Source organism: Mesocricetus auratus, unplaced genomic scaffold, assembly GCF_017639785.1.
Source record: "Mesocricetus auratus isolate SY011 unplaced genomic scaffold, BCM_Maur_2.0 Super-Scaffold_100003, whole genome shotgun sequence".
Lineage (NCBI taxonomy): Eukaryota > Metazoa > Chordata > Mammalia > Rodentia > Cricetidae > Mesocricetus > Mesocricetus auratus.
In genome coordinates, this window is record NW_024429188.1 from 87,623,444 (window position 1) to 87,647,390 (window position 23,947).

Consider the following 23,947-nt stretch of genomic DNA (forward strand, 5'->3'; position numbering starts at 1 on the left):
AGAGGAACACTCCTCCATTGCTGGTGGGAGTGCAAACTTGTACGACCACTTTGGAAATCAGTATGGAGTTTCTCAGGAAAATGGCAATCAGTCTACCTCAAGATTCAGCAATTCCTCTCTTAGGCATATACCCAAAGAATGTACATTCATACAACAAGGACATCTGTTCAACTATGTTCATAGCAGCATTGTTTGCAATAGCCAGAACTTGGAACCAACCTAGATGCCCCTCAACTGAAGAATACATAGAGAAAATGTGGTACATTTACACAATGGAGTATTAGTCAGTGGGGAAAAATAACAATGAAATCTTGAAATTGGAAGGCAAATGGATGGAACTGGAAGAAAACATCCTGTGTGAGGTACTCCAATCCCAAAAAGACAAGCAGGGTATGTACTCACACATACATGGATATTAGACATAGAGCAAATGTGTATAATGAAAACTTTTAAAACCACTGCTTTAACCTAAAATTAAAGCTTTCAAACTAAAAAGCAGACATTTGGGCAAAAGAAACACATTTTTAAAAATGACGAGTGTTAAGATATGTTTTATTGCTCCTAACATTTATTTCCATGCAGTTATAAAAAACATTTAAATAGACAGCTATTATAACTCTAAGATGTCATTGGCTTATCATTCCTACTACCAATTTTGACATTTTTCTCAACGGAGACCTTAATGTTTAACTTAGCTTGAAAACTCCAAGAAACTTGGTATGGAATATTCAAATAAAACATCAAACTGGGGCTTCAATAATAGACGATGTGCTTGTGGAAGACAGGAAATAAGTTGCCTTCTTCATATTCAAATTGTCTTTAGCACTTTAGAAGAATACTGCATGACATTAAGTGGTACATGTTCACTGAATTGCTATATATTCCACATAGCAACACAGCATTCAAATATTTAAAATATACAAACAGGTGATACCTCTACAATAAACCAAAATATTTTAAGAAACATATAGGGACTGGTCTGTAGTGGCACATGCCTTTAATCCCAGCACTCATGAGGCAGAAGCAGGTGGATCTCTGTGAGTTAGTGGCCAGCCTGGTCTATAGAGTGAGTGCTAAACAGAGAAACTCTGTTTCAAAAACCAAAAAATAAGTAATTATGAAGAAAAATAAATTATATGGTCATATCTTTTATGTAACATATATTGAAAAACGTAGGCTATCCTTTTCCATAACTGAAAGGAAAAGGCTGTTCTCCATGGTGAACAACAACAAAAGAAACCCTGTAATTTGAGATGAATTTTTGACTTTTTGAAGCATGGTCTTAGGTAGCCCAGGATAACTTCGAACTAATTATATAGCTTAAAATGATGTTGAAATACTGGCCTTCCTTCCTCCACCTCTCAAATGCTAGTATTACTGACATTCACCAATGCACACAGTATCACTAACTCATTTCAATTGATAAATAATTGCTTATAGTTAGAGGGTACATTGTGTATGTTAGAAGATTTCAATAATGCTTTGTCATCTCACCAGCTTATTTTTTTTAACTCTACTTAACACATTTAAAACACATAAAATCTAATAGCAACTTTTGATAGTTATACTTTCAGAAGAACCCACAATTCGAATGCCTGCACCTTGGAAATCCATAAAGCTCTTGAAATTCAGATATTTTCACGTTAATTAAAAAGACAGGAAGGTTGAGGGGGGGTAGAATAGGGGGAAGAGGGAATCATAGGTTAGAAGACAGATCTGGCACCAATGTGACCTCTAGTGATCTAAAGGGATGACACCAACTGGCAAGCTAAACAATAGTGGAGAGACCACCTCGAATGCCCATTCCTGATAATCAACTTGATGTCTATAACCTTCCTGGAGCCTTCATCCAGTGACTGATGGAAGCAGAGGCAAACACCCACAGTTAAACACTGAACTGAATCCAAGGAACCCAGTGACAGAGAGAGAAGAGCGATGAGCAAATTGGCAAAGAATGGGTTGGCAAAACCAGCAGAGACAGCTGATCTGAACAAGGAAGAGCTCTTGGACCCCAGACCGACAGCTGGGAGGCCAGCATAGGACTGATCCAGACCCCCTCAATGTGAGAGTCAGTGAGGAGGCCTGGACAACCTATGGGGCCCTGGGCAGTGGATCAGTGTTTATCCCTGGCATACAAACAGACATCGTGTGTCCATAACAGAAAGAGGGATGCTTTCTCAGCCTGGACTCTTAGGGGAGTGCCTGGACCCTGCCCTGAGTGAAATGACAGACTCTAGATATCCCCTATGTGGAAGGAAATGGCGATAGGGTGGGAGGCTGGGGGGTGCGTGAGGAGGGGAGGGAGAGGGAACTGGGATTGAGATGTGAAACAAGCTATTTAAAATTAAAATAATAAAAACAAAAAAATTACACCTGCGAGGTCATTTGCTGCTGCTTTCCCACCAGCGTCAGAAAGCAGCTACTCTAACTTTTCTTCCCAGTTTAATAAAGGGTCTCTGTGAAAACAGATGTTTGGGTGTGGTTTGTGCCTAATCTGGGGTCCGGGAGTGAACTCCCCACTTGTGGGGGAGAGGTGTCTCCTTCAGACTTTGCTGTTGTATCCTCAGGGACTGTGCTGTAGCTGTGTCTACCAGGCAATAGGGACTCCATTACTGTCTCTGAATGAGAACCTGGCATGAGTGGATTAGGGTAAAGAGTACACCATTTAAAGCAAAACAACATAAACCAACAGTAATCTGTTAGGGACCTTGCCTGCCAAACCCGACAGGAACCTTCACCTCCGCAGGCATGACTTGGTGGTCTCCTGATGACCTGGTTTTCTACAGTGTTAAAGTAGGAGAGGATCTTTGAATCATGTGCTGTGTACTTACCCTTTGACCACAGTACCTGTTTTCTTTCGCCAGGTGTGTGCAGGAGGCTTGCCTGTGCTAAGTGGCATTGCCACCTGGGAGACTCCTCAGAGGGTTCTAGGCCTTCACAGAGAGTTCCATAATCACCACCCTGAAGAACCAACCCTGGCCCCCAAATTCTTAAGGAAGTTTGCTCTCTTCATTGTTTTTCTTCTCAGTGTCAGCCTCCACACCACACACACACACACACACACACACACACACACACACACACACACACCCTCTGCAACTGAGTCAAGAAGGACATCCAGGACACAATGCCTAAAGCTCTGGGATGTATAATATATACATATTATATATATATGTATATCAATTAAAGAAAAGGAGACCCATAATTTTTGGGGGGGCACTGGCATGAGAAGGCTTGGAAGGAAGAGGGTGGTAAATTTTGTAAACACAGTACATAATTTTCGTTTTTAGGAACTTATTTCACAATCAAATTATCTATGTTAATTTATTTGGCAGTAGTTATCTGAATAGAATGGGGCTATACACCATTTTTTTGTTTACTCATATAAACTATCATATGTTCTGCTGCAAAATCTTAAACATATTTGCTTATGTTATGTTTTTCCTAACTCTGGGATATTACAGAATCTACAGTTTATAGTATTTAAATTTATAGAAATTCATGGGCTGGGTGGTGGAGACACATGTCTTGAATCCCAGCATTCAGAAAGCAGGGCCAAGTTCAAGGATCTCCGAGTTCAAGGCTAGCCTGGTCTACAGAATGACAGCCAAGGCTAAACAAAGAAACCCTGTTTTGAAAAAAATATATAGAAATTGCCCAGAGCACACTAGACTTTTCCTGGAGTTTGATTACTTCACACTACCTTTAGAGCTCTAATCTCTCTGAGGCTATGTCCCTGGTCCCAATCCAAGCTTTTATGCTGCCATCTTGATTAACGGTTGAGGCAGCACAAACAACTCCAAGAGCCTATCATGACATCAGTGGAAGAAATAAATGCGCCTCAAGAAAACACTGAAAGTCAATATTATCAATTTAATGGGCAATGAATAACGCTTTGTTTCAGAAAGAACATCTGTATCTTTAAAAAAGCATCTCTCTGTTTCAGTCCCTGGACATTGGGTAACTGAAGATCAGAATTAAGTTACTTTCTTAGCCTTGCAATGGTAACCACTTCTCTCTCATAAACATGTGTGTATACATACGCATCTAATATGTATATATATATATATGTTATTTGACTGACACACATCTTGGTCAGCATAGAATTTCTCTCAGGACATCGTGTGCAGCGACGACAGATGAGTATCTAGAAGAAGTAATTGGAGGTCTTATTCTGCCTCAGCTCCAGCAATAAATCCACCATTAATTACTCTTTGGAAATGGGACAGTCCTCAGCTATCTATTTCTTATGGACTTTACCCTTTGGCCATCTGGATCATATGTAGATCTCAACTAGAGATGTCATAGTAAGTGAATAAGAAGGTCTAACCCTATAGATCAGAGATGGTGAAACTGCCAAAATCCTATGGTGGGCTATTTCAGAGTTGGCTAGGACGACAAAGTAAAATAAAAACCCAAATGCCCACACCGTTCTCTCACGATAAACGGAAGAGACTCAAAATTATCCCTCTTAAAATGCTTGTCTTTCGAAATGCACTTAGAATTAGTGACTAAAACACTAAGCGAGATCCCACCTCAGACGGGCGGGCGCGCCTCAAACTTTTGGCACCGGGCTGCTCCTGCGCAGGTCCTGGACCCCGCCCCTCTGAAGTGTAGCCACCTCCCTTATTCTCGCTACTTCCGGCCTCCGCCGAATGCCCTCAACGCGCTTGCGCCATTTTGACAGGCTTCTCCCACATTAGTAATCAGAACATTGCCTCTCTGGGACCGCCCCCCGCCACCTCTCCGCCCCGCCCACGCTTTACCGGCCCGACCCGAAATCTCGCGAGGGTAGGTGCGCGTTGGTATTTTGCGGGCTAGTAGCTTTCCCAGCAGCTGTAATTGCCGCTGCGGGAGAAATTGGAGCTGCTGTCGCCGGCACGCCCGCTGCCTGTTCTCCGGGACTGAGCAGAGCCACAGCGTCTTCTCTAGCGCTCTTCATACACCTAGCGCCCGGGACGCCGGCAACAGTCCCAGACCCACTGCAGCCACCTCAGACACTCGCTTTGCAGGTCGTCCCCTTAGCCCAGCAACTGAGGGTGGTCCCCTGTCCCTAACCGACTTCTCACTCCACGTCATCTGTGCCCTCCTCAGCGTCGCCCGGGACCCACCTCTCCACACTCTAACTGACGAGGAGGAGACGCTGAGAATCACCCTTCCTCCAGGCGGAGCCGGCCCCCTCACCCGCGGGTGTGTCCTATAAATGGCGTCGGAAAGCGACACCGAAGAATTCTATGATGCCCCCGAAGATGTGCACCTGGGGGGTGGCTATCCTGTAGGGTAAGTAACAGAAACCCGGGCCCAGAACTCGGACATCCCGGTCTCTTGCCTCTCCCGTGCCTGCCTCTACTCCTCTCCCAAATCCCGCTGTGTCCGTCCCCGCTGTTCCTCTTAGTCTCACTTGAACACCTCAGAACCCAAAGCTGGGACTCCTTGAGGCAGGACGAGTTGGAAGAGGGACAGGGAATCCTACTCCACCCTTTTCCCTAGTGAACGGCCCGGGGACTCCTTTCTTGTCTTGGCCAGCCATTGAGCGGATGGCATTCGTGTCTAAAAGGCAACGATTTGTATTTGCGATGTTCAAAGCTTACCTTTCAACATCTGTTTCGACCCTCCGGGACCAAATGGAGCGGTAGCAGGAGAAATTGAACTTCCCTGCGTCTTTTATTTAAAAACCTCTTAGTGTACCTATTCATTTCTGAGGTGGCTATAACTCTATACTATTTGCCATTCACCTTTTCTTTTGCATAAAAAAGATGCGGGCAGAAGGCAGGTATTCACTCAAGGAAGCCCTCCAGCCAATGTGCTCGACATCAGCAGTGTTTTACTGAAATAGCACTTTACTGTGCGCCAGAGGAAATTGTAGACAGCATCCTTAGCATTAAAGAGAATGATGTGGTCTGAAACGGCAGCCGGACATAAATGTACACAGCTGAGTACAGATGTACAAACAAGTGCTGAGTAATCTGGTCCTTGGAAGGAGAACCCAGCTTTGTGCCCTTTATCTAATTTTGCAAGATGTTTTACTGGTGATTAATATGGGTAGCTCTGAGTAGGAAGTTCACTAGTTGGACAGCTTCTCTGACTAGGATTTGGACTTACTTATTTTATTCTTTCACTTTTTCAGAGTTAAAATAGCATTTAAAATGATTTCAAAACTGCTCTGACATGTCTGGAGCTAGCAGACTATAAGATGTTGAAAATTGGTAAAATGTGTATATTAGTGTGTGATTCTTGGAGTTTTTGATTCCTCAGTTTTTACATTTACCCCGTGAAAGAAATACATCGGTAGAAATAGTTACCAGTACATTTTAGAAGTCCTTTTAAAAACCTGCTATGTATTATACACAATATATATTGTACCCGAAAAGTTACAGCAACGAAATCAGAAAGAAATGTATGTTGGAAGATTACTAATGCGTGTGTTTCCAGGAAGCTGTCTGTGACTATTTTGAGATTTTAGGATGATAATGATCTGCCTTGAGATAACACTGAATCTCCTTCAAGTCAGATATCTGATCCAAGTTTGTAACTTGGTAGAACAGGATAGAAAATGCCTTTAGATTTTTAAATAGAATGGATTCTCCTGAAATAAAGTCTGTGTGGTTTTCACTTCAAAGTAATGAACTGTCAGTTCAGGTTAAATGACTGAATAAATCACTCAGTAAGCATTTATGCAGATTTTTTCTGGCTTTCTTTTTTATGTGCAGGGAATAATCAGTTTTCACTATGTTAGCAATTTAGAGCCATGTGGATATTGTTCTTCCTCATTGAATAAAGTAAGTTTAGTCTAGAAAGCACAGTTATTTCAGGACCTCTGTAAACTGTTAAGTTCAATACCTAACACAGAAATCATATTCAAATGTGAAGTCTCCTCCTTTCTTGGCATTAGACTGTTAGCTTTATACAGTGCTTACTTTGGGAGGCGGTATACAACTTATACTGTTTTACTTATCTGAATCCAATGAGTCATTGTGATAGAATCAATAGTCAGTTCTTCCCCCTGGGATGATATAACTTCTCAAGAACTTTATACTTTGATAGTAGGTGAAAAGTTTGTTTCTTTTGAAAGTCCTTTGGGACCCAGCATCCTAAATTTAATTCTAGCTTACCCCCAAACTGAGCATGTTGAGAGCTCTATGGAAAAAAGTGACAAGTTTTGTTTGGATTACCTGCCCTCTCTCCTACTGTATTAGTGAGAGAATTGGAAAACAATAGACTTATCTGGAGAATTGGACCTGAAAACAATATTGAGAGGGCAGTAAAGGGGTGGCTTTGTTTATATTTTCCTCCATCCTCTATGGCAGACTTGGAAGATACTGTGAGCAGACTTAGATTGGCAGTTAACAGCTTTAAAACTCAGTGAGAAATCTTGATTTCTGAAAACAGGTGGCATCATTAGCTAGTTGATAATAAGAAATGTCTTCTGTTCCTTGACATGAACTGAAGTGGTACACCATACAAGCTCTAAGAGGCTAATTGAGTGAATTTGGCCACTTAAAGAAATGCTTCTTGATGTTTGGGAATACACAGAGCATTTATCAAATTGTACTAAATTGAGTAGACACTTGAGACGCCTGATGTTTTGTTAATCAGCAGAATCCAAATATACAGTCTGTCGCTTAATATTGATCTACTCCTTACACCTCTTACCTTCTATACTTTGAAAGAAAATTTAATAAACAGCCACTGATTAGAATTTGAGTACAGTACAGTTGCATTTCAATGGTGGCAGATCATCATTACCCAATTTGTAATGTGTACCACATGTATAATGGTTTCTTTTGATGGGAACTTTCTCCATTTTTACATAAAATATCTTAGAGAAGTTAAATGCATTGTTCTAGGAGAAACACCTTGCAAGCAGCAGAGCTGGCATTTGAAACCAGCTCATCAAACACTAGCCCACTGTTTTTTTTTTCTAATACATCATAGTTGTTCTACACTGTGTGGAGAAGGGATCTTCCCCCAGTTGATCCAAGAGTAAAAGGCTTTTGTACCAACCTTCTAAATTGAATTGCTAAATCTATTTAAAGCCATCAGCCCAAACCTTTCACTTCTTTTGGCTGCAAATTCCCATTTGCTCTTTGCAGAATCTATATTTTTGTTTTATTATGTAGGACTTTTATAATGTCATAGTATGATACCCAGAAATGGCAGTTAGTTTAACTCTTACAAAATGTTATGAAAACTAAAGTCCCAAGAGAGAAAGTGGCTTACCCATGATGCCATAGTGAATTAATAACAGAACTGCATCCCAGATGAGTTTCATAATGTGACATTCTTTCTGTTCTGCTGCTTAACACAGCAGGAAAGGCAGGAGGAACTGTGGTATAGTAGAAAAGAGTCCAACACTGTGAGTCATCTTATTTCCTCAGCTTTAAATTGAAATTACATTTTTGAGAACACTTTGAAATTTAAATGTCTGTCATTGTATTGAGATTCAATACTGTGTGCTTTTATTGATAAACTTTTGTTCTTGGAGAAATGTGTGTGTGTGTATCACATATGGATACTGTTGAGTTGTTTTGTTGTATTGATGATTGAATCTAGGGTGTGCTACACTCTACCACTGATCTGTATTCCCAGACTATTTATTTTGTTTTGTTTATATTTTAATGTATATCCTGCCATGATGCCCAGGCATACCTTGAACATTCTGTTCTGCCTCAGCTTGCATATTTTTATAACATCTTATTTTAACAAACATTGATGGCTTTTGATACGTGGTTCCAAATCCATAGATTTGAAATTATTAATTGCATAAATTATATGAGTCGGATGCCTCGTCAACTGTGAACTATACATGCATATTCTAAAGGCTGCAATTGATAACATGTTATAACAATTAATATTTTCAGCTTTTTTTAAGTGACAACCAAAGTCCTAGGCTTCCTAGGTCTCAAAGTCTTAGAAAGGATAGGATCATGCATTTTTAGAATAAGGATTAGCTAGATATAATCTGGCTTAGTGTTCCCATTTAACTGAAAGTGAAACTTAGACTTAGAAAAGGAAGTGACACATCTTAGTTCGAACTAAAATCCAGGTCTTTTGAGTCCTTATTTATGTGATGCTGCCACATTTGAATGGAGAGAGAATAAGAGCAGGTGGTCATGCTACAGAATTTTGGCACATGCACTGTTAAGTCAGGCCACTAAGGTCTATTTAACATGACTTCTCATGCTTTACCTTTCAAAAGACATTGACTGTTCTAGGGCTCTGATTATGGCTCACTAATTTCGTTTAAGTCAGAATGAAAATCAATGATTGAATAGCTTATCTAGGAACAGTGATTATGTATTTTTGTTTCATTTTTAGTGGTCTTGTTAGTGTTAACTGCGTTTTACCATGTTTAGGTTGGAGTAATGATAAATTGTGGACTGAATCATGGGAACAGAGATTAAAGTATCTGGGCGAATTATTAGATCTAGCTAAGCATAATAGCTCACTCATACCTGTAATCTCAGCACTCAGGAAGCAGAGCAGCAGGAGGATCATGTAAAGTTTGAGGCCAGCATGGTCTACATAGTGAATAGCAGGACTTCATAACAATGTCCTATCTCAAATAATAATAATAAAAATAAATAAAAAGAGTAAGAGCGGTGACTCTGAGTAAGAATACTTACTGTGCAAACAGGAGGATCTGAGATTGAATACGAAGCACCCACATACAAGCCCTGCATGCTGCACCTGCCATAACCCTAGTATTAGGGGCAGAAACAGGTGGATTTCAGGAGTTTGTTGGCAGACCAGCCTAGCCAAAATGGTAGCCTTACAGGGAGAGAACCTGTGTCAAAAAAACTTAGAGAGCAGTAGAGGAAAACACCTGCTGGACTTTTTATGTACACATGTGCTCATATACCATACATATGTACATAGAGAAAAAATAACCGAATTATTAGATCTGAAAACATCTACAAATTGAATGGCTTCCTGTGTTGAAAACTTAGTTTTCTTACTTTAGTTAGTCATCAGAAGCATTTTGCCCTGAAGTGAAAATTCATATTTGCTTTTTCTTGGTGGTGGTGACTGTTAATTGTTGTTGTTGTTGTTGCTGCTGCTGCTGTTGCTTGGCTTCAAACCCTTTATCCTCCTGTCTCAACATCCCAGTCCTGGGATTGCTGGCCTGTTCCACTACACCCACCTCAGCACACATTTTTACTTACAAAATGCTAGTGTGTTATAGGAAAAATCTTGTAAATGGCTGTTTGAGATACGCATAATAATGGGCTTCTAATCTCAGCACTTGAGAGATGGAGGCATTGAGGATCAGGAGTTCAAATTCATCTTCAGTTGGATGGTGAGTTTCAGGCCAACCTTGGCTACACAAGAACCTGTCTTAAAATAACAAAAAATGGCTAGTTGTTCCTGAGTTGGCATTCAATCGTAGATTTTATTGATTGCTTTTGGCTCTATAGATTGATAGAAATGTATTTATCAATGCAGTTTTAACATACTCATGTAACATTGAAGTGGGGAAAACCCTTCTACATATTAATCAGTAAATTTAGGTTCTAAATTTAGTGACCTCCAACTGTCAATTTGTGACTCATAGAGGTAGGACAGTTGGTAGCAATATGGCAGTTTAGAGACTCAATTTGAATCTGTACAAATTCATGTAAGTTGAAAACTTTATTATCTTGTGAAAACTTATAAAATAAGACATAGAATATGATTTCCTAAGAATGTTAAAAACTAGACATGGTATATGCCTATAGTATTAGTATTTGAGGAAATGGAGACAGGAGAAACATGAGTTCAACATCAATTTAGACTGTATACCAAGACTGTTTCAAAAAGTCAAAACTAAAATATTAAAAAGTAGTTATAGGATAAGAAGTTCACTGGTGGTCTTTTTCCTTAATTTCCATTTTTTAAGTTTTACTCTTTTGTGTTTTTGAGACAAGGTCTCACTATGTAGCCATAACTGGCCTGGAACTCACCATGCATAACAGGCTAACTTGAACACATAGAAATCCTCTTGCCTCTGCCTCCCCAGTACTGACATTAATGGTGTATACCACTGTGCCCAGCCCCATTGGTAGTGTTTAAAAGAATATGTGTGAATGTGTGTGAAAATGAGTGTGCTCTTATGGGTTCATGAGCTTACGGAAGCTGGTGGTTAATGTCAGGTGTCTTATTCAATCACACTTTACCTTGTATTTCGAGACAGAGATGCTCATTGGAGCTCAATTATTGGCCAAGACTAGTTGCTCACAAAGCCCAGTCAGTGATCTTGTTCTCCTATTGCTAGGATTATAGTTGCATATCACTATATTTGTCTTTTTAAAGATTTATTTATTTTATGTGTATAGATGTTTTCCTGCATATATGAATATATACTGCATGTGGGTCTGGTGTCTGTGGAGCGCAAAAAAGGTATCAGATCCCCTGGAACTGGAGTTTCCAATGGTTGTAAGCTGCCATGTGGGTGCTGATAACCACATGCAAATACTCTGCAACTACTCTTAACTACTGAGTCATTTTTCCAGCTCCCAAGTCTATTTTACAAGGGTCCTGGGGATCCAAGTGCTTCATGGACTGAGTCCTTTCCTCCAGCCCTCATTGGTAGTCTTATTGAACAGAAAATAATTCCTGATTTGGGATCTGTAAGTGGCACAACAGTGAATATATTCTATTCAGTTCATTGCCATAACTTTGATAAAGTGTGATAAATTTATCAATTGAGGTGGTGTCTGTTCCCTCCTTATACCCTGCTGCAATTTTGGTAACTACTTTCTGGGAGTAAAGTGGAGATAATATTTGGAGGGATAGTAGTTTGAGATCATGGAAATTGTGGTACTAGAGATAGAAGAGGCAAATGTCACCCTAAGCATCTAATATAGAGACCAGATTATGAGCTACCTCCTGTAGCCTGGTACCTGAGATATGATATATAATTCCTAAGGTTATCTTCTCATAGGGATACACATATGCAGTGCAAATTAAGTAACCCTTTCTGTTAGAGATTAATACCTAGTTTAAGCATTGTTTACAATTGTAAAGTTTATGTCCATTTTATGATGCCCTAGTGATATTTTACTTGAATTGATGACTTGCTTCTTTATTCTATTCACAAACATCTAATTTATTTTCCATAATATTTATTTCATCAGTTCTTTCCTCCTCTTGCTTTGAGATATTTTTTTAACTGAAACAGCTAAATCCTTAATTGGTTGCTTTCCTGATTTTCAAAATGGAATTCTGTCTATTCTCTTATTTCCAGTTGAACCATCTTTATATTAATGTGGTCCCATGATTCAAAATTGAAGGAAAAACAATTAAAACATAATATGGACTCCATATCTTATAGCAGCCTCAGTGTTTTTACCCCCCTAGTCAGTATACAAATTTATCTCAGTTACTATAGCAACCAGTCTATCAGTTATTCTAGCTGTTTTGCCTTCTCTCAGATACTGGGATTTGCCATATAATTAGGCTCGGCAAATGTGCTTCAGGCCTCAGCATTTTATCACTAGCTGCAGCTGTCTAGGAGTTTACAGTTTGTCATTCCATCAGGGTTGGTTGCTCTCAAGTTCACTAAATCTTTTTGTGCCCAAACATGCAAGCATTTTAAACATACAGAGTTAACAACAACAAAAAACTATGTTTCTTATGCTATTTTTCTGTTTCATTGTTAGCCATTGTCTTGAAGACTGGATGCATTGCATCACTATCATCCATGTTTATACCTTTGTGATAACAATAAGAGTGACTCTGAAGCCCAAAGGTGACCATTCAGAAAATATTTACCTATAGGGTTTTGGATAGATTATCATCACTAAATAGCTGAAGCACCTTGAGTAAAAGCACCTTGGTTCACCAAATAAATAATCTGAATTTTAAAAACTGATTTTCATAGGCTATAGGAAGAATGCTTACCCTTCAGATTAATTTGTTGTTAATTTGAAAAAATGTTATTTTTTTTTGCTACCTTTGAGTAAGCAAAAAAAATTTAAAAACCCGAATAATTGTATGGTTCTTTAAATTTTTCCCATTCACCTAATGAATTTCGTCTTTATAAATGTCATAATTGATATAACTAAAATAGCTTTAAAATACATGGTTATCCTTTTGAAATATAAGGAATATTTAGAAAATTCAACTTGTTTCTGTTAATGCATGGTTCTGGTGCTAATTGTTAATACTGTGAGGTATAGTAATAATTTATGCATATGTACAGCTGTTCTCTAGGACTGAATGAATTCTAGGTGATTACTCTGTCAATGACTGTACCAATACAGTTGTCATCTATCGACATATTGACAAAATCTACTTTTTTTGCTTTTTTTTGAGACAGGGTTTCTCTGTATTGCTTTGGAGCCTGGCCTGGAACTTGCTCTGAAGACCAGGCTGGCCTCAAACTCACAGAGATGCACCTGCCTCTGCCTCCTGAGTGCTGAGATTAAAGGCGTGTACCACCAAGTCCAGCTATAATGCACTTTTTAAGATCAAAGGAAAATTTTGTTTTTAAAAAACTGACACGATCCAGGCATGGTAGCACACACCTTTAATTCCAATGCTCAGGGAGGCAGAGGTAGCTGACTCTCTGAGTTCAAGGCCAGCCTGGTCTGCAGAGTGCCAGGACAAGCAGGACTGTTACACAGTGAAACCCTGTCTAGAAAAACTAAAACAAACAACAGCCCAAAACCTGATATGTAAAAATAAACATATGTCTGGCTTATTATGATGTTTTGATACATGTATATATTATGTAGTGTTTCTCTCCATTTATTATTTCTTTATGGTGAGACCATTAAAAATTCATAACAGCTTAAAAACATATAATACCTTATCATTATAGTCACTACTCTATGCAGTGATACACCCAAGTGTTGAAATCACAGAATGAACCATCATGGTTGTCTCCATAGGAACAGTGTTTTTTCCCTTGTTCTGTGATGTTTTAGTAAGGATTACATTGAATATGTAGAGCATGTTAGTATGGACATTTTAGCAGTATCAACTCATGGAATTCATGAACACCAGAAATCTGTTTCCTTAATGAGAAGTATTTTATAGTTTTTTATGGTAGTTTGAAGTGTGTGCATGTGTGTTTTTTGTTGCTGTTGTTGAGACAGGTCTTCATTTTGATGCAGTACGTAGCTGAAGATGACCTTGAATTTCTAGTTTCCTGCTACTCTCAGGTGCTAGGTTACAGACAAACCACCATGCCCCTCTTATTTTTTTTATTAAGTTGTTTTTTGCAATCCAATCCCCACCCGCCTCTCTTCCCGGTACCCCCCACTTCTCCCCACCCCACCTCCCATCTGCTCCTTGGAGACTGCTAAGTCGTCCCATCATCTCCTTGAGGCAGGACCTAGGCACCTCCCCCCACCCCATGCCTAGGCTGAGCAAGGTATCTCTCCATATAGAATGGACTCCACTAAGTCAGTTTGTGCATTAGTGTTAGATCTTGGATCCACTGCCAGTGGCCTCATATATTGTCCCAGCCATACCATTGTCACCTGTATTCAGGGAGTCTAGTTCAGTCTTTTTTAAAACTTATTAAATTTATTTTTTACATTCCAATTCCAGCTCCCACTCCTCTCCTCCTACCTCCCCTATCCCCCCCCACTCCCATTACCTTACCCCTCTTAAAGAGCTCTTTCAACTCTGTATTTAAATATATTCCTAGATGGTTTTTGTAGCTCTTATAAATGGCATTGCTTTATTTCCTTTTCAAATAATTCACTCTTAGTATCTGGCAACACAACTGACTGTTGTATGTTTACCAATTACTTGTGAGACCAGGTCTCACATAAAACAGGCTGACTTTGAATTCTGTATGTAGCTGAGGATAATGTCAAACTTTTGGTTCTCCTGCCTCTACTTTGCAAGTGCTAGGATTACAGGTATATGCCACCATGTCCAGATGGTTTATTAGAATATAACTTTTAATATATTGAATGCACTTTCCCAATCAGAAGTTTATTGTAGTACAACTTACTTGTTTATTCTTTTGGATATGAAATTACTAAATTGTCCTGATTTTAGTTTTTTATTTAAATCATGATTCATGTGGTTTCATTTAAATACTTGTATATCTAAAACTATTCTTGAATTCTATTAGTGTTCCCAAAGAAAACTTTAACTTCACAAATAGACTTAGGCATAGAAAATTTGCTTATGCCAAGGAGCCCTCTGATCCTTATATTTTTAAAAGAAAGTGGAGTTACTATTTTAAATCCTAGGGTTAAAGTGTAATATCTTTGCAATTTTCTTGTTTTTTTCCATTTCTCCCTTACTAGCCTTGAACTCACTATGTAGTCCCACCCCCACAAAAAAACCTTGAACATCTGCCCTTTCTTCATTCCCCTCCTAAGTGCTGGATAGGCATGTGCCATCATTCTTAGCATTATTTTTGAAGGTTTCTGATAGGGAACAAAATTTTTCCCATTCCTTAAGTTCTCTCAGTAACAAACTCAGTGAACCCTGAATATTCTTGTGAACTACAAGTTAAACTTTCCAGAGAACTAATAGATATGCTGTGTTCAAACATACATTGTTCAAAACAGGCATTTTGGTCATTTAATAGGTTAATGAAGAGGATTGGGAATGTTCCTTCTTGGATTGGTAAAAGTAGTTGCAGATAAAATGTAATTTCATAGTCGTCCTTTAAGTTTGTCCCTGAAAGTCTTTAATAAAACTAGGAGACTGAAGGAATCACCTTTTTGTTTATCAATAGTATTGTGAACATTCTGGGAACCCTTTTAAATGTCTCTATTTTAAAGATATGCTTATCTATCCATGTCAAACTAAGATGGCTGGTGGTATCCACACCTCCTTGCCAACTTTCTCCTTCCCAATTTAGCCAGTATCATTACTGTTTTAAGGTTTACTAACATAACTGCTTGTCCCTTACAACTGAAAAAGGATAGTAAAGGATGAAATGTAAAGAGTGGGGGACTTTGGGAAGAAGTAAGGCAAAACTTTGTTAAAGTGGATATAATATATACACTGGTAAATGGGATTGGTTGATATCTCAGTTGGGAGTTAAGTTATTGGGTTAGTGAGAGATGGGCAAGCCAGGTAGTTTAAGTAGCTGTATAAAGGTTAGTACCTTGATGAATAAGAGCAAATACATTTGTCAATATTTTATAGTGGGTATTTGATCTTTATCAGAATGACTTAAGGTTTTAATGACTGAGATTAGTTGGTTTTTGTTTTTTTTTCTTTAGATATTTTTTCTATCTCTATTATATCTTGACTGATGACTTTTATTTTAACCTTGCTTTATTTATTTATTTATTTATTTATTTATTTATTTATTTATTTAGCGTGGAGAGATGTCCATAGTTAATATGTAGAAGAATGTTTAAGTGGACTAGAATTGGTTTGTAAGTATGTTCTCTTATGTTCCACTTCTCTTCTTTTGCTTTTGGATTTCCTAGCTCTGTCAAATCTCCTCCAATTCAAGCCCACCTACACTAGTTAAGAGGAACCAGGTAAGGGAGAGGGCTGAGATGAGGAAAGTGTTTTGTATTTATGAAATCTTTGTAACCTGAGGGTATCTTCTACTCACTAAATACTGAATGTTTACAGTAGAATCTTAGATATTGACAGTTATCCTGCACGCATATATAAGTTCCTCATTATCAACTTTGTTTTCCAGTGTTCAAAATAAGAAAGAAATGATATGTAATCCTACATGTTGTTACATACAAAGACTGATAAATGGCACAGTGTGTTGGCTATTCACTTTCAGAGGTCTTTTATGTACATAGTCACACTTCTGACCTCGTAATTCTATGAGATGGGACAGTTTTTGTGAGGTGAGTAGGACAAGTATTGAAAGATCAGTATGATAAAGGACTTGTTGCATAGTCATGCAAGTGGTGAAATTTCACTAACTTGTGTCATTAGATGAAAAGTGTGTAATGGAGCAGGATGACTCAGCAGATAAAGATGCTTGCTGCCAAGGCTGACACATGAGTTTGATCCCTGGGTCTCCGTGGTAGAAGGAGAAAACCAACTCTAGCAAGTTGTTTTCTGACATCCACTTGTGTGCTTTGCCACGTGAGCACACACACTCATACACTTACAGCCCCCCATATATAAATAAATAAATAAATAAATAAATATAAAAATGAGAAGTCTAGGTACCTCTCTACTTTTTCTAAAGAATGGGCATTTTGCTGTGTTTTACATGTGAGTTGTTAGAATAACAAAGGTAATCCTACTATTTGCACATATATGCATATATATATTGTTAAAACAAGATAAATAGAATTTTAATTTTTTCTTCCTATGCATTATTCTAATTAATTATTGGCCAAGAGCCAAGTCCAAAAGTGACTTTACTATTGAAAACTTTGGAATCTCAGACCCTGCTCAATAACTTTCAAAGAATATATTCTTTGTTTCCAGGGGAGCTCTCAGAGTCTGAACTGACTTGGGTTGCCAGTGCCTCATCAAAGTCTCTCTATGCATAACTTTTCTCTAATTGTTTTGTAGAATGTTGTCGCTTGTTTAGTCAGGCATAGTTCTGATTCATTTTTGGCCACATGCCACTAACTAGAAACACAGTATTTCCTTTTTTCTCTCCTTTTCCATTCAGATGTGTTTTCTAACAGTCACAATGAATTTATGAATTATTAACATTTTTCACCTAATCAGTCCCCATTTGGCTGTTAAATAAATGGGAAAATACGTTTCTGACATCTGACTAGAAAGGGTACATGAGCAAAATTATTATTTAAGATACAAGTAAGATTGAATAATCTCTATAATAAATAATAAAGGATTTAAATTTGACCTATGGAATCTTTTTGTAGGTAAATGTAGGTAGCTTAAGCATTTTCTAGAATCCAAAAAGAATATAACAGGAATTCAAACATATAAAACAGAAATTGAATTCACAAAATTGCAATTGAAATCTTACTGAAACAATTTTTCTTATTAGTCATATTAAGAGAGAATATATATAACGAAAAGCTACCAGCTATACCATGATCTTAATTCAGTGGTTAATTTACAACTTCCTTTTCTTACCAAGCCTTTTATTGGAGTATAACAGATTTTCTTAGATAAACCGAAGAACTAGGTTTGATGATGTCTGTCCTATTAAGAGAGCGGGGGAATTGCCAGTTAAAGGCCTGTCAAAGTTAGAGAGGGAGAGCAATGCCACTCTGGGAAGCTATTCTACCTTGTGTTACATAAAATCAAGGAGAAGGATTTGCTTAGCATGTGGGAGACTCTAGGTTCAGCCCTTAGTAACATTTAAAAAAAAAGATTTGGTTTGAATTTTCTCTTCCCATCTTTGGTGATGACTAAGGTATCAGAAGAAGAATCAACAGTCTGAAAAATGAGATCACTATCAATAACTTTTAAAAACATACAATCATTCAGTGGGGAGGATGTCAGTTTGGGCATGCACCATGGCACAGGTGCACAAGTCAGAGGGCAACTTTTGGAAGTCAGTTGTCTCCTCAGTCTCAGGACATCCAACTTGGCAGCAAGAGCCTTTCCCCAGTGAGCCATCTCCCTGGCCCCTAGAATAGTTTTTAAAAATAGGAGCTTGTGACAGGTGTTTAAGATCCCTAATTTTTACTTAGAAGTTTCTGGCTCTTACTTATCAAGACTAGCAACTCCATTGAATGCTTTATATGGCATAAAATCATATTAGCATATTAACTTGATAAAGCATCTGAAATATGGCTCATTTGTTTACTTTTAAAGAAGGACCTGGCATATCTCAGATATATTAGAAATTGCTTTAAACCATTAATAGATCTCATACTGACATTGTGATAATGCCACATTACCCTTGGGTATTAATGTGCATGTTTGTTGAGTGGTTGCATATGTATACAGGAGCTTAGTTTAGTTTGGAGTTTTAAAGTAGGTGAAGGATAGTTGCTTATTTGTTTTCTGTTGTTTTGTCAATAAATATATTATTAAGTTATTCTTTTAGGAATATGGTGTAAAACTATGTAACATAAATATTTTTTGAAAATCAGGCTTTTTAGACAAGATATAGATAGTTGTTTAATGATCCACTTTAAGCTTATAGTTTACCTTATAGTGAATAAACATGGTTTTCACAATTCTTTTTGATTTCATTAAATTTTATGAATAAACAATGCCACAAAACCTCCTTTCAAAAAATATTTAGGCATTGTGTCAAATTGCCTCACCATCTATTTCTATTAATATCTTTGATAAAATCCTGTTGGTTATATATACACTGGTTCAAGGATTTTGTAGTATTTAAAACTTTAGATGAAGGGAGAGATGGTATAATTAAATTATAATATCAAAAATAAAAAACCTTTAAATTACCAAAGAATAATAAAACTAGTGAATTACATCTTTAGGGTTCAGTTAATACTTATTATTTGATTATTGTAGCTATATTCTCAGATTTTTGTTATTTTATATTCAGAGAAATGTGAGTAATGATTATTTTCTACTACTTAGTTAAAACATGACATTTCTGGCCTGGGGAGATGGCTTAATGGGTGACTGTGCAAGCATGGGGACTTGAGTTTGAATCCCCAGCACCCATGTAAAAACCCAGACATGGCTATGCATACCTATAATCCTAGTGTTGGAGGACAGAGATGGGTGGGTACAGAGAAATTACTGGTCAGCTAGCCTTGCTGAATAGTGAGCTTCTGGTTCACTGAGAGTTCCTGTCTCAAGGCAATAAGGAGGAAAGTGATAAAGACAGAAACCGGATGTCCTGCTCTGGCCTTGCTCACTCAGGTCCATGTACCGCATCGCATGCACATACACACCACTCCACACACATGCTAAAAATGGCTTCTCATAAGAAAATAACAGTAGATTATGATTGTATTTTAGCCTAACATTCCTAGATTTTAAAGGTTTTCTTGATGTCCCCTTTAATACTAGTGAAGTTATAATAGGACCATGAGACCATATGGGTATGGTCATGGTTTGCGTTGCAAAAACAAAAGCAAGTCGTTTATTCTTAGATACTATTTCTGTAGTTTTAGTACTTGTTATTAAGTTGGAGGTGCTTTTTGAATTCCCAGTTTCTATAAAAGATTTTCTTACTAGCATAGGATCCTATAACATGTTCTCTAAGACTTTAACGAAGAATGATTATATTTATTTCAATGCCAATATCCAATATGGCAAACCAAAAATTTAAAACTTCATGTACACAAAGATTTAAAAAGGAAAGCAAGACAGTATCATGTTCTGTAAATTTGAATGTTTTTAAAATTATTTTTTATTTTTAAGATTATATCTGTATAATTTTTTTCCTTCCCTTTCCTCCCTTCAAGCCCTCCCATATACCCTTCGTCCTGTCTTTCAAATTAATATTCTCTTTTTATTAGTTCTTGTTACCTGCACCCCTCCCCCCCTCTCTCTTCCCTCCCCCCCCCAATGTGACCTGCTTGGTCTATATAATGTTACTTGTATGCATATTTTCAGGGGATTTTTTCTATTCAACTTGTGATTGGTAGTTTTATTTGTGCTTATTTATCTACTTAGTTCTAGCTTCTTCCTCTTTTTTTCCTGCCTGGCCTCTTAAGCAGAAAATAAATCATCATCTTAGTTTTCAGAACACCAGAAGCTTTCCAAGTTCCTGTTTAGACTTTACATTTTAGTGTCAGTCTTTGTTTGCTATCAGATTTTACTGTTTCAGCTGCTTTAGAAATCAAAACCCTTGAGCTAGCTTCTCACTATAATGCCTGACAAAGGCCTTATCTCTGCTCATGTCCTGTTCACCTCGAGGAATTTAGGATCCCAGCCTTTTCTTTGTAGGAGAAAGTTAGCTTTTCACTTTGCTTGTTTCGGTTGCTTGTTACACTGCATTACCTCGTCTTACTTTTATATTTTCTGTATGGCAAAAGCAGGAAAGAATAAAGGGCAAAACGAAACTAAAGGTGGTTCCTGTTAAACAGCCCTTTGTAGTCACCTTCCTATAAGAAATGTTTCCCGAGCGGACGGCTTTATTCCAGCCAGCTGACTCACTCCAGACGCTTTCCTTCTGTGTCATTGCCCCTTTTACCTCTTCAGGACTCTGTCGGGGATTTTGCAACCTGACTAGCTACTTAACCAACCATCCTTTTTGTTCAAGACTAAAATAGTCATCTTTTTTTAAAACCAAAAGAAAATGCCTTGTTAGTCGACTTTTCAGTGTGTAGTCCTGTTGGGTTTTTGTTTTTTTAGGTTGCAGTTGGTTTTCTTTTCATTTGATTTTTTGCTTGTTTGTTTGTTGGTGGTGGTGATGGTGGTGTTGGTGGTATTATTGGTAATATTGATGGTATTGGTTGGTTTGCAATGCTGAGATTTGAATCCAAGACTTACCCTGGCCTGGACAGGTGTTCTATCACTAAGCTATATTCCCAGCTTTTGGCTAGTTGTTTTAATATATTTTCATAAGCATAACGAGGAATTTAGCATTGGCAATGTTAAGGATGAGATAGCTCTTGGATTTTGTTTTTACTGTAGGAAGTGGCCTTTCTCAGTTTTTTTAATTGAAGATGAAACAGGTGGCAAATGTAGGAGTAGTCTGTTTACTGATTCCTCTTTGTTTGCCAAAGACTTAGCAATTGTTTATTTTCAGATAAGCTTCAGGTAAGGGGAAGAAAAACAACAACCCAGCAAAGCAGATTATTTGTGGCTAAAGGGGAGAGAAACTAAAAATAAGATGGCTTATAAACTCTGGGTCTTTGAAACTATAAACATTTAATGTTCATTATGAAATGTAGTTTTTAGCTCTTGTCCAAGATTTTAAGGACCGATAAGGCATGAACATTAAAGATCTGATCTTAAAATTTGGAAAATATGATCCAACAATAATTGTCTACAAGCAGCCAAACAGGCCACATGCAGCCCAGTAGAGCTATAAATGCAACTCAACATAAAATTGTAAACTTACTTAGAACATTATGTGATTGTTTTGTGACTATGTTTTTGTAACATGATTATGTGGGTTTTGAGCTTGAACTTTGTACATGATAGTATTGTTATGATGTCACACAAAATAAATGTATGTATGTTCTCACAGCCCACTGGGAAATGAGTTGGAAGCCCATCCTGTGGCCAAAGACAGTTTTGCTTCCAGCATGGCTTAGGGAAGCAAAAAATGTGGATACTCCTGATTCTCAAAAGGAACCCTTCACTGAAACTCTAGCGGGAGTGGGGGAGAGTTAAATTGCTGTTGTGATCATGTCAACAGCTGCTTTCAAAATGAGGGTTTTCCCAGTGTACTGAGAAAGACAGCTTTTTTGGTTAATATACCTATATGAGTTAATACATACTTGTATTGATTGCTGTTCAAATCTAGGAGTTAAGTACTTCAAGTTGTGGGAGGTTTGTTAGGTAAAAGAAGCAAAATCTATTTGTATTGCAGATGGTTCACCAGTTTGTGATTGATATAGAATAATGTGTCTGAAATGTTACGGATACCCTTTTTATAAAACAAGAAGAGTGCCCCCAAAATGATTTTTGGTATGTGATAACCGAGTCTCTTTTTTAATGACAACATAATATTAATTGGTACTTGCTAGAAAATGATGTTTATTTGTCCTACCCCATTTTGAATACATTGAATTAACCCCATTTTGGATATGTTGACTTAAGTCAGTTTCATATGCATATCTAAGTAATAGTGGCAATAAGTCAACTTGCCTGTCTAGACATTATGTCAGTTTTTTATAGTTGCCATCTTGAGTTTTTTAGGAGTAGGAACAATCTAAGCAAACATAATGCAGCTGTTAATTTTCCTTCCTACTCTTCATTAAGCAGTTTTGCTAACTGTACATAATACCATGTAGTACAAAGTATTTACGTTTGGGCATACACACTGAACATACTCTCAAAGAACTTTGGCTACACACATGTGCAGCATCCTTTATTGAGTGAATGCTACTAAATAGTTGTATGAATACTTATATAATGACATTAGCCATTCAGTTCCTTCTTCTTTATCCTTTCATCACATACCAGCATAATGACTACATAATTAACAAGATGAGAAAGTAGCATTACTAAATAAGGTATATATACTAACTTAAATTCTAATTTCAGATAAATACATTAAAGTGTATCATAATTACAGATAAATACATTAAAATTTATTCATTGTTACTGAAGTTAACTGTGTTCCATTTTGTAATTTTTTTCAGTTTCTAAGTATGATAACCCTAGTTAAAGAAGAAACATATCTGGATATTGGCATGGTTGTGAAATTTACATATGACTAGAGAGTACAGTGAAAAGAGTGGCATTTATTTAGACAAAATACTAAGGTTTTTAATATAGTGCTGGATTTTGTTGTTGTTAGTTTGTTGGGTTTTTTGTTTTGTTTCGTTTTCTTATTGTTGATTTTTAGTGTCCATAATTTTTTCTTTTGGAAGTACGTTACTAGAAACAACGCTCAAAAATAGTAAAACTTCAGCCAGACAATGGTAGTACACACTTTAATCCCAGCACTTGGGAGGCAGAAGAAGACTGATCTCTGAGTTTGAGGCCAGCCTGGTCTACAGAGTTCCAGGAAAACAAAGAAACTGTCTCAAAAAAAACCCAAAAACAAATAAAAAAGTAAAAGTCATATATTGTTAGGGATACAAACATGTGGATGTTTGGTGAAACTTATTTGGGGGCATGATTCAAGACAGGGTTTCTCTGTGTAGTCCTGACTGTCCTGGAACTAGCTCTATAGACCAGGCTGGCCTCGAACTCAGAGATCCTCCTGCCTCTGCCTCCTGAGTGCTAGTATTAAAGGCATGTGCCCAGCATAATGAAACTCTTTTTTAAAAAAACAAAATCAGGGAATTTTACCCAGTTTGACCTATATTTGTTGCACAAGTCCTAAATGGTCTTAATAAAAACCCAGAGTCAGATAAAGAAGTAAATGCTAAAAGATCAGAGAGACAAAGGAACAAGCCACAGCATACTTTGTAGGCTGACACTCCTTTGTTCTATGTCTAAAATCCATATATGAGTGAGTACATACCATTTT

The 23,947-nt window shown here is 37.6% G+C and overlaps 1 protein-coding gene across 3 annotated transcripts in view; it reads left to right on the plus strand.

Annotated features, from left to right (window-relative positions):
* Nucleotides 1-4,801: 4,801 nt before the first annotated feature.
* Nucleotides 4,802-23,947, plus strand: part of Wdr44 (WD repeat domain 44) — an 88,740-nt gene continuing 69,594 nt past the window's right edge. The window contains exons 1-2 of one of the 3 annotated variants that reach the window (XM_040744536.1): nucleotides 4,803-5,012; nucleotides 5,095-5,280. In XM_040744536.1, the coding sequence (XP_040600470.1) occupies nucleotides 5,204-5,280 (77 nt within the window). In that variant the 5' untranslated portion in view covers nucleotides 4,803-5,012; nucleotides 5,095-5,203. Of the gene's footprint in view, nucleotides 5,281-23,947 lie in introns of all 3 variants that reach the window. The other 2 variants (XM_040744537.1, XM_040744535.1) reach the window with 2 other exon arrangements.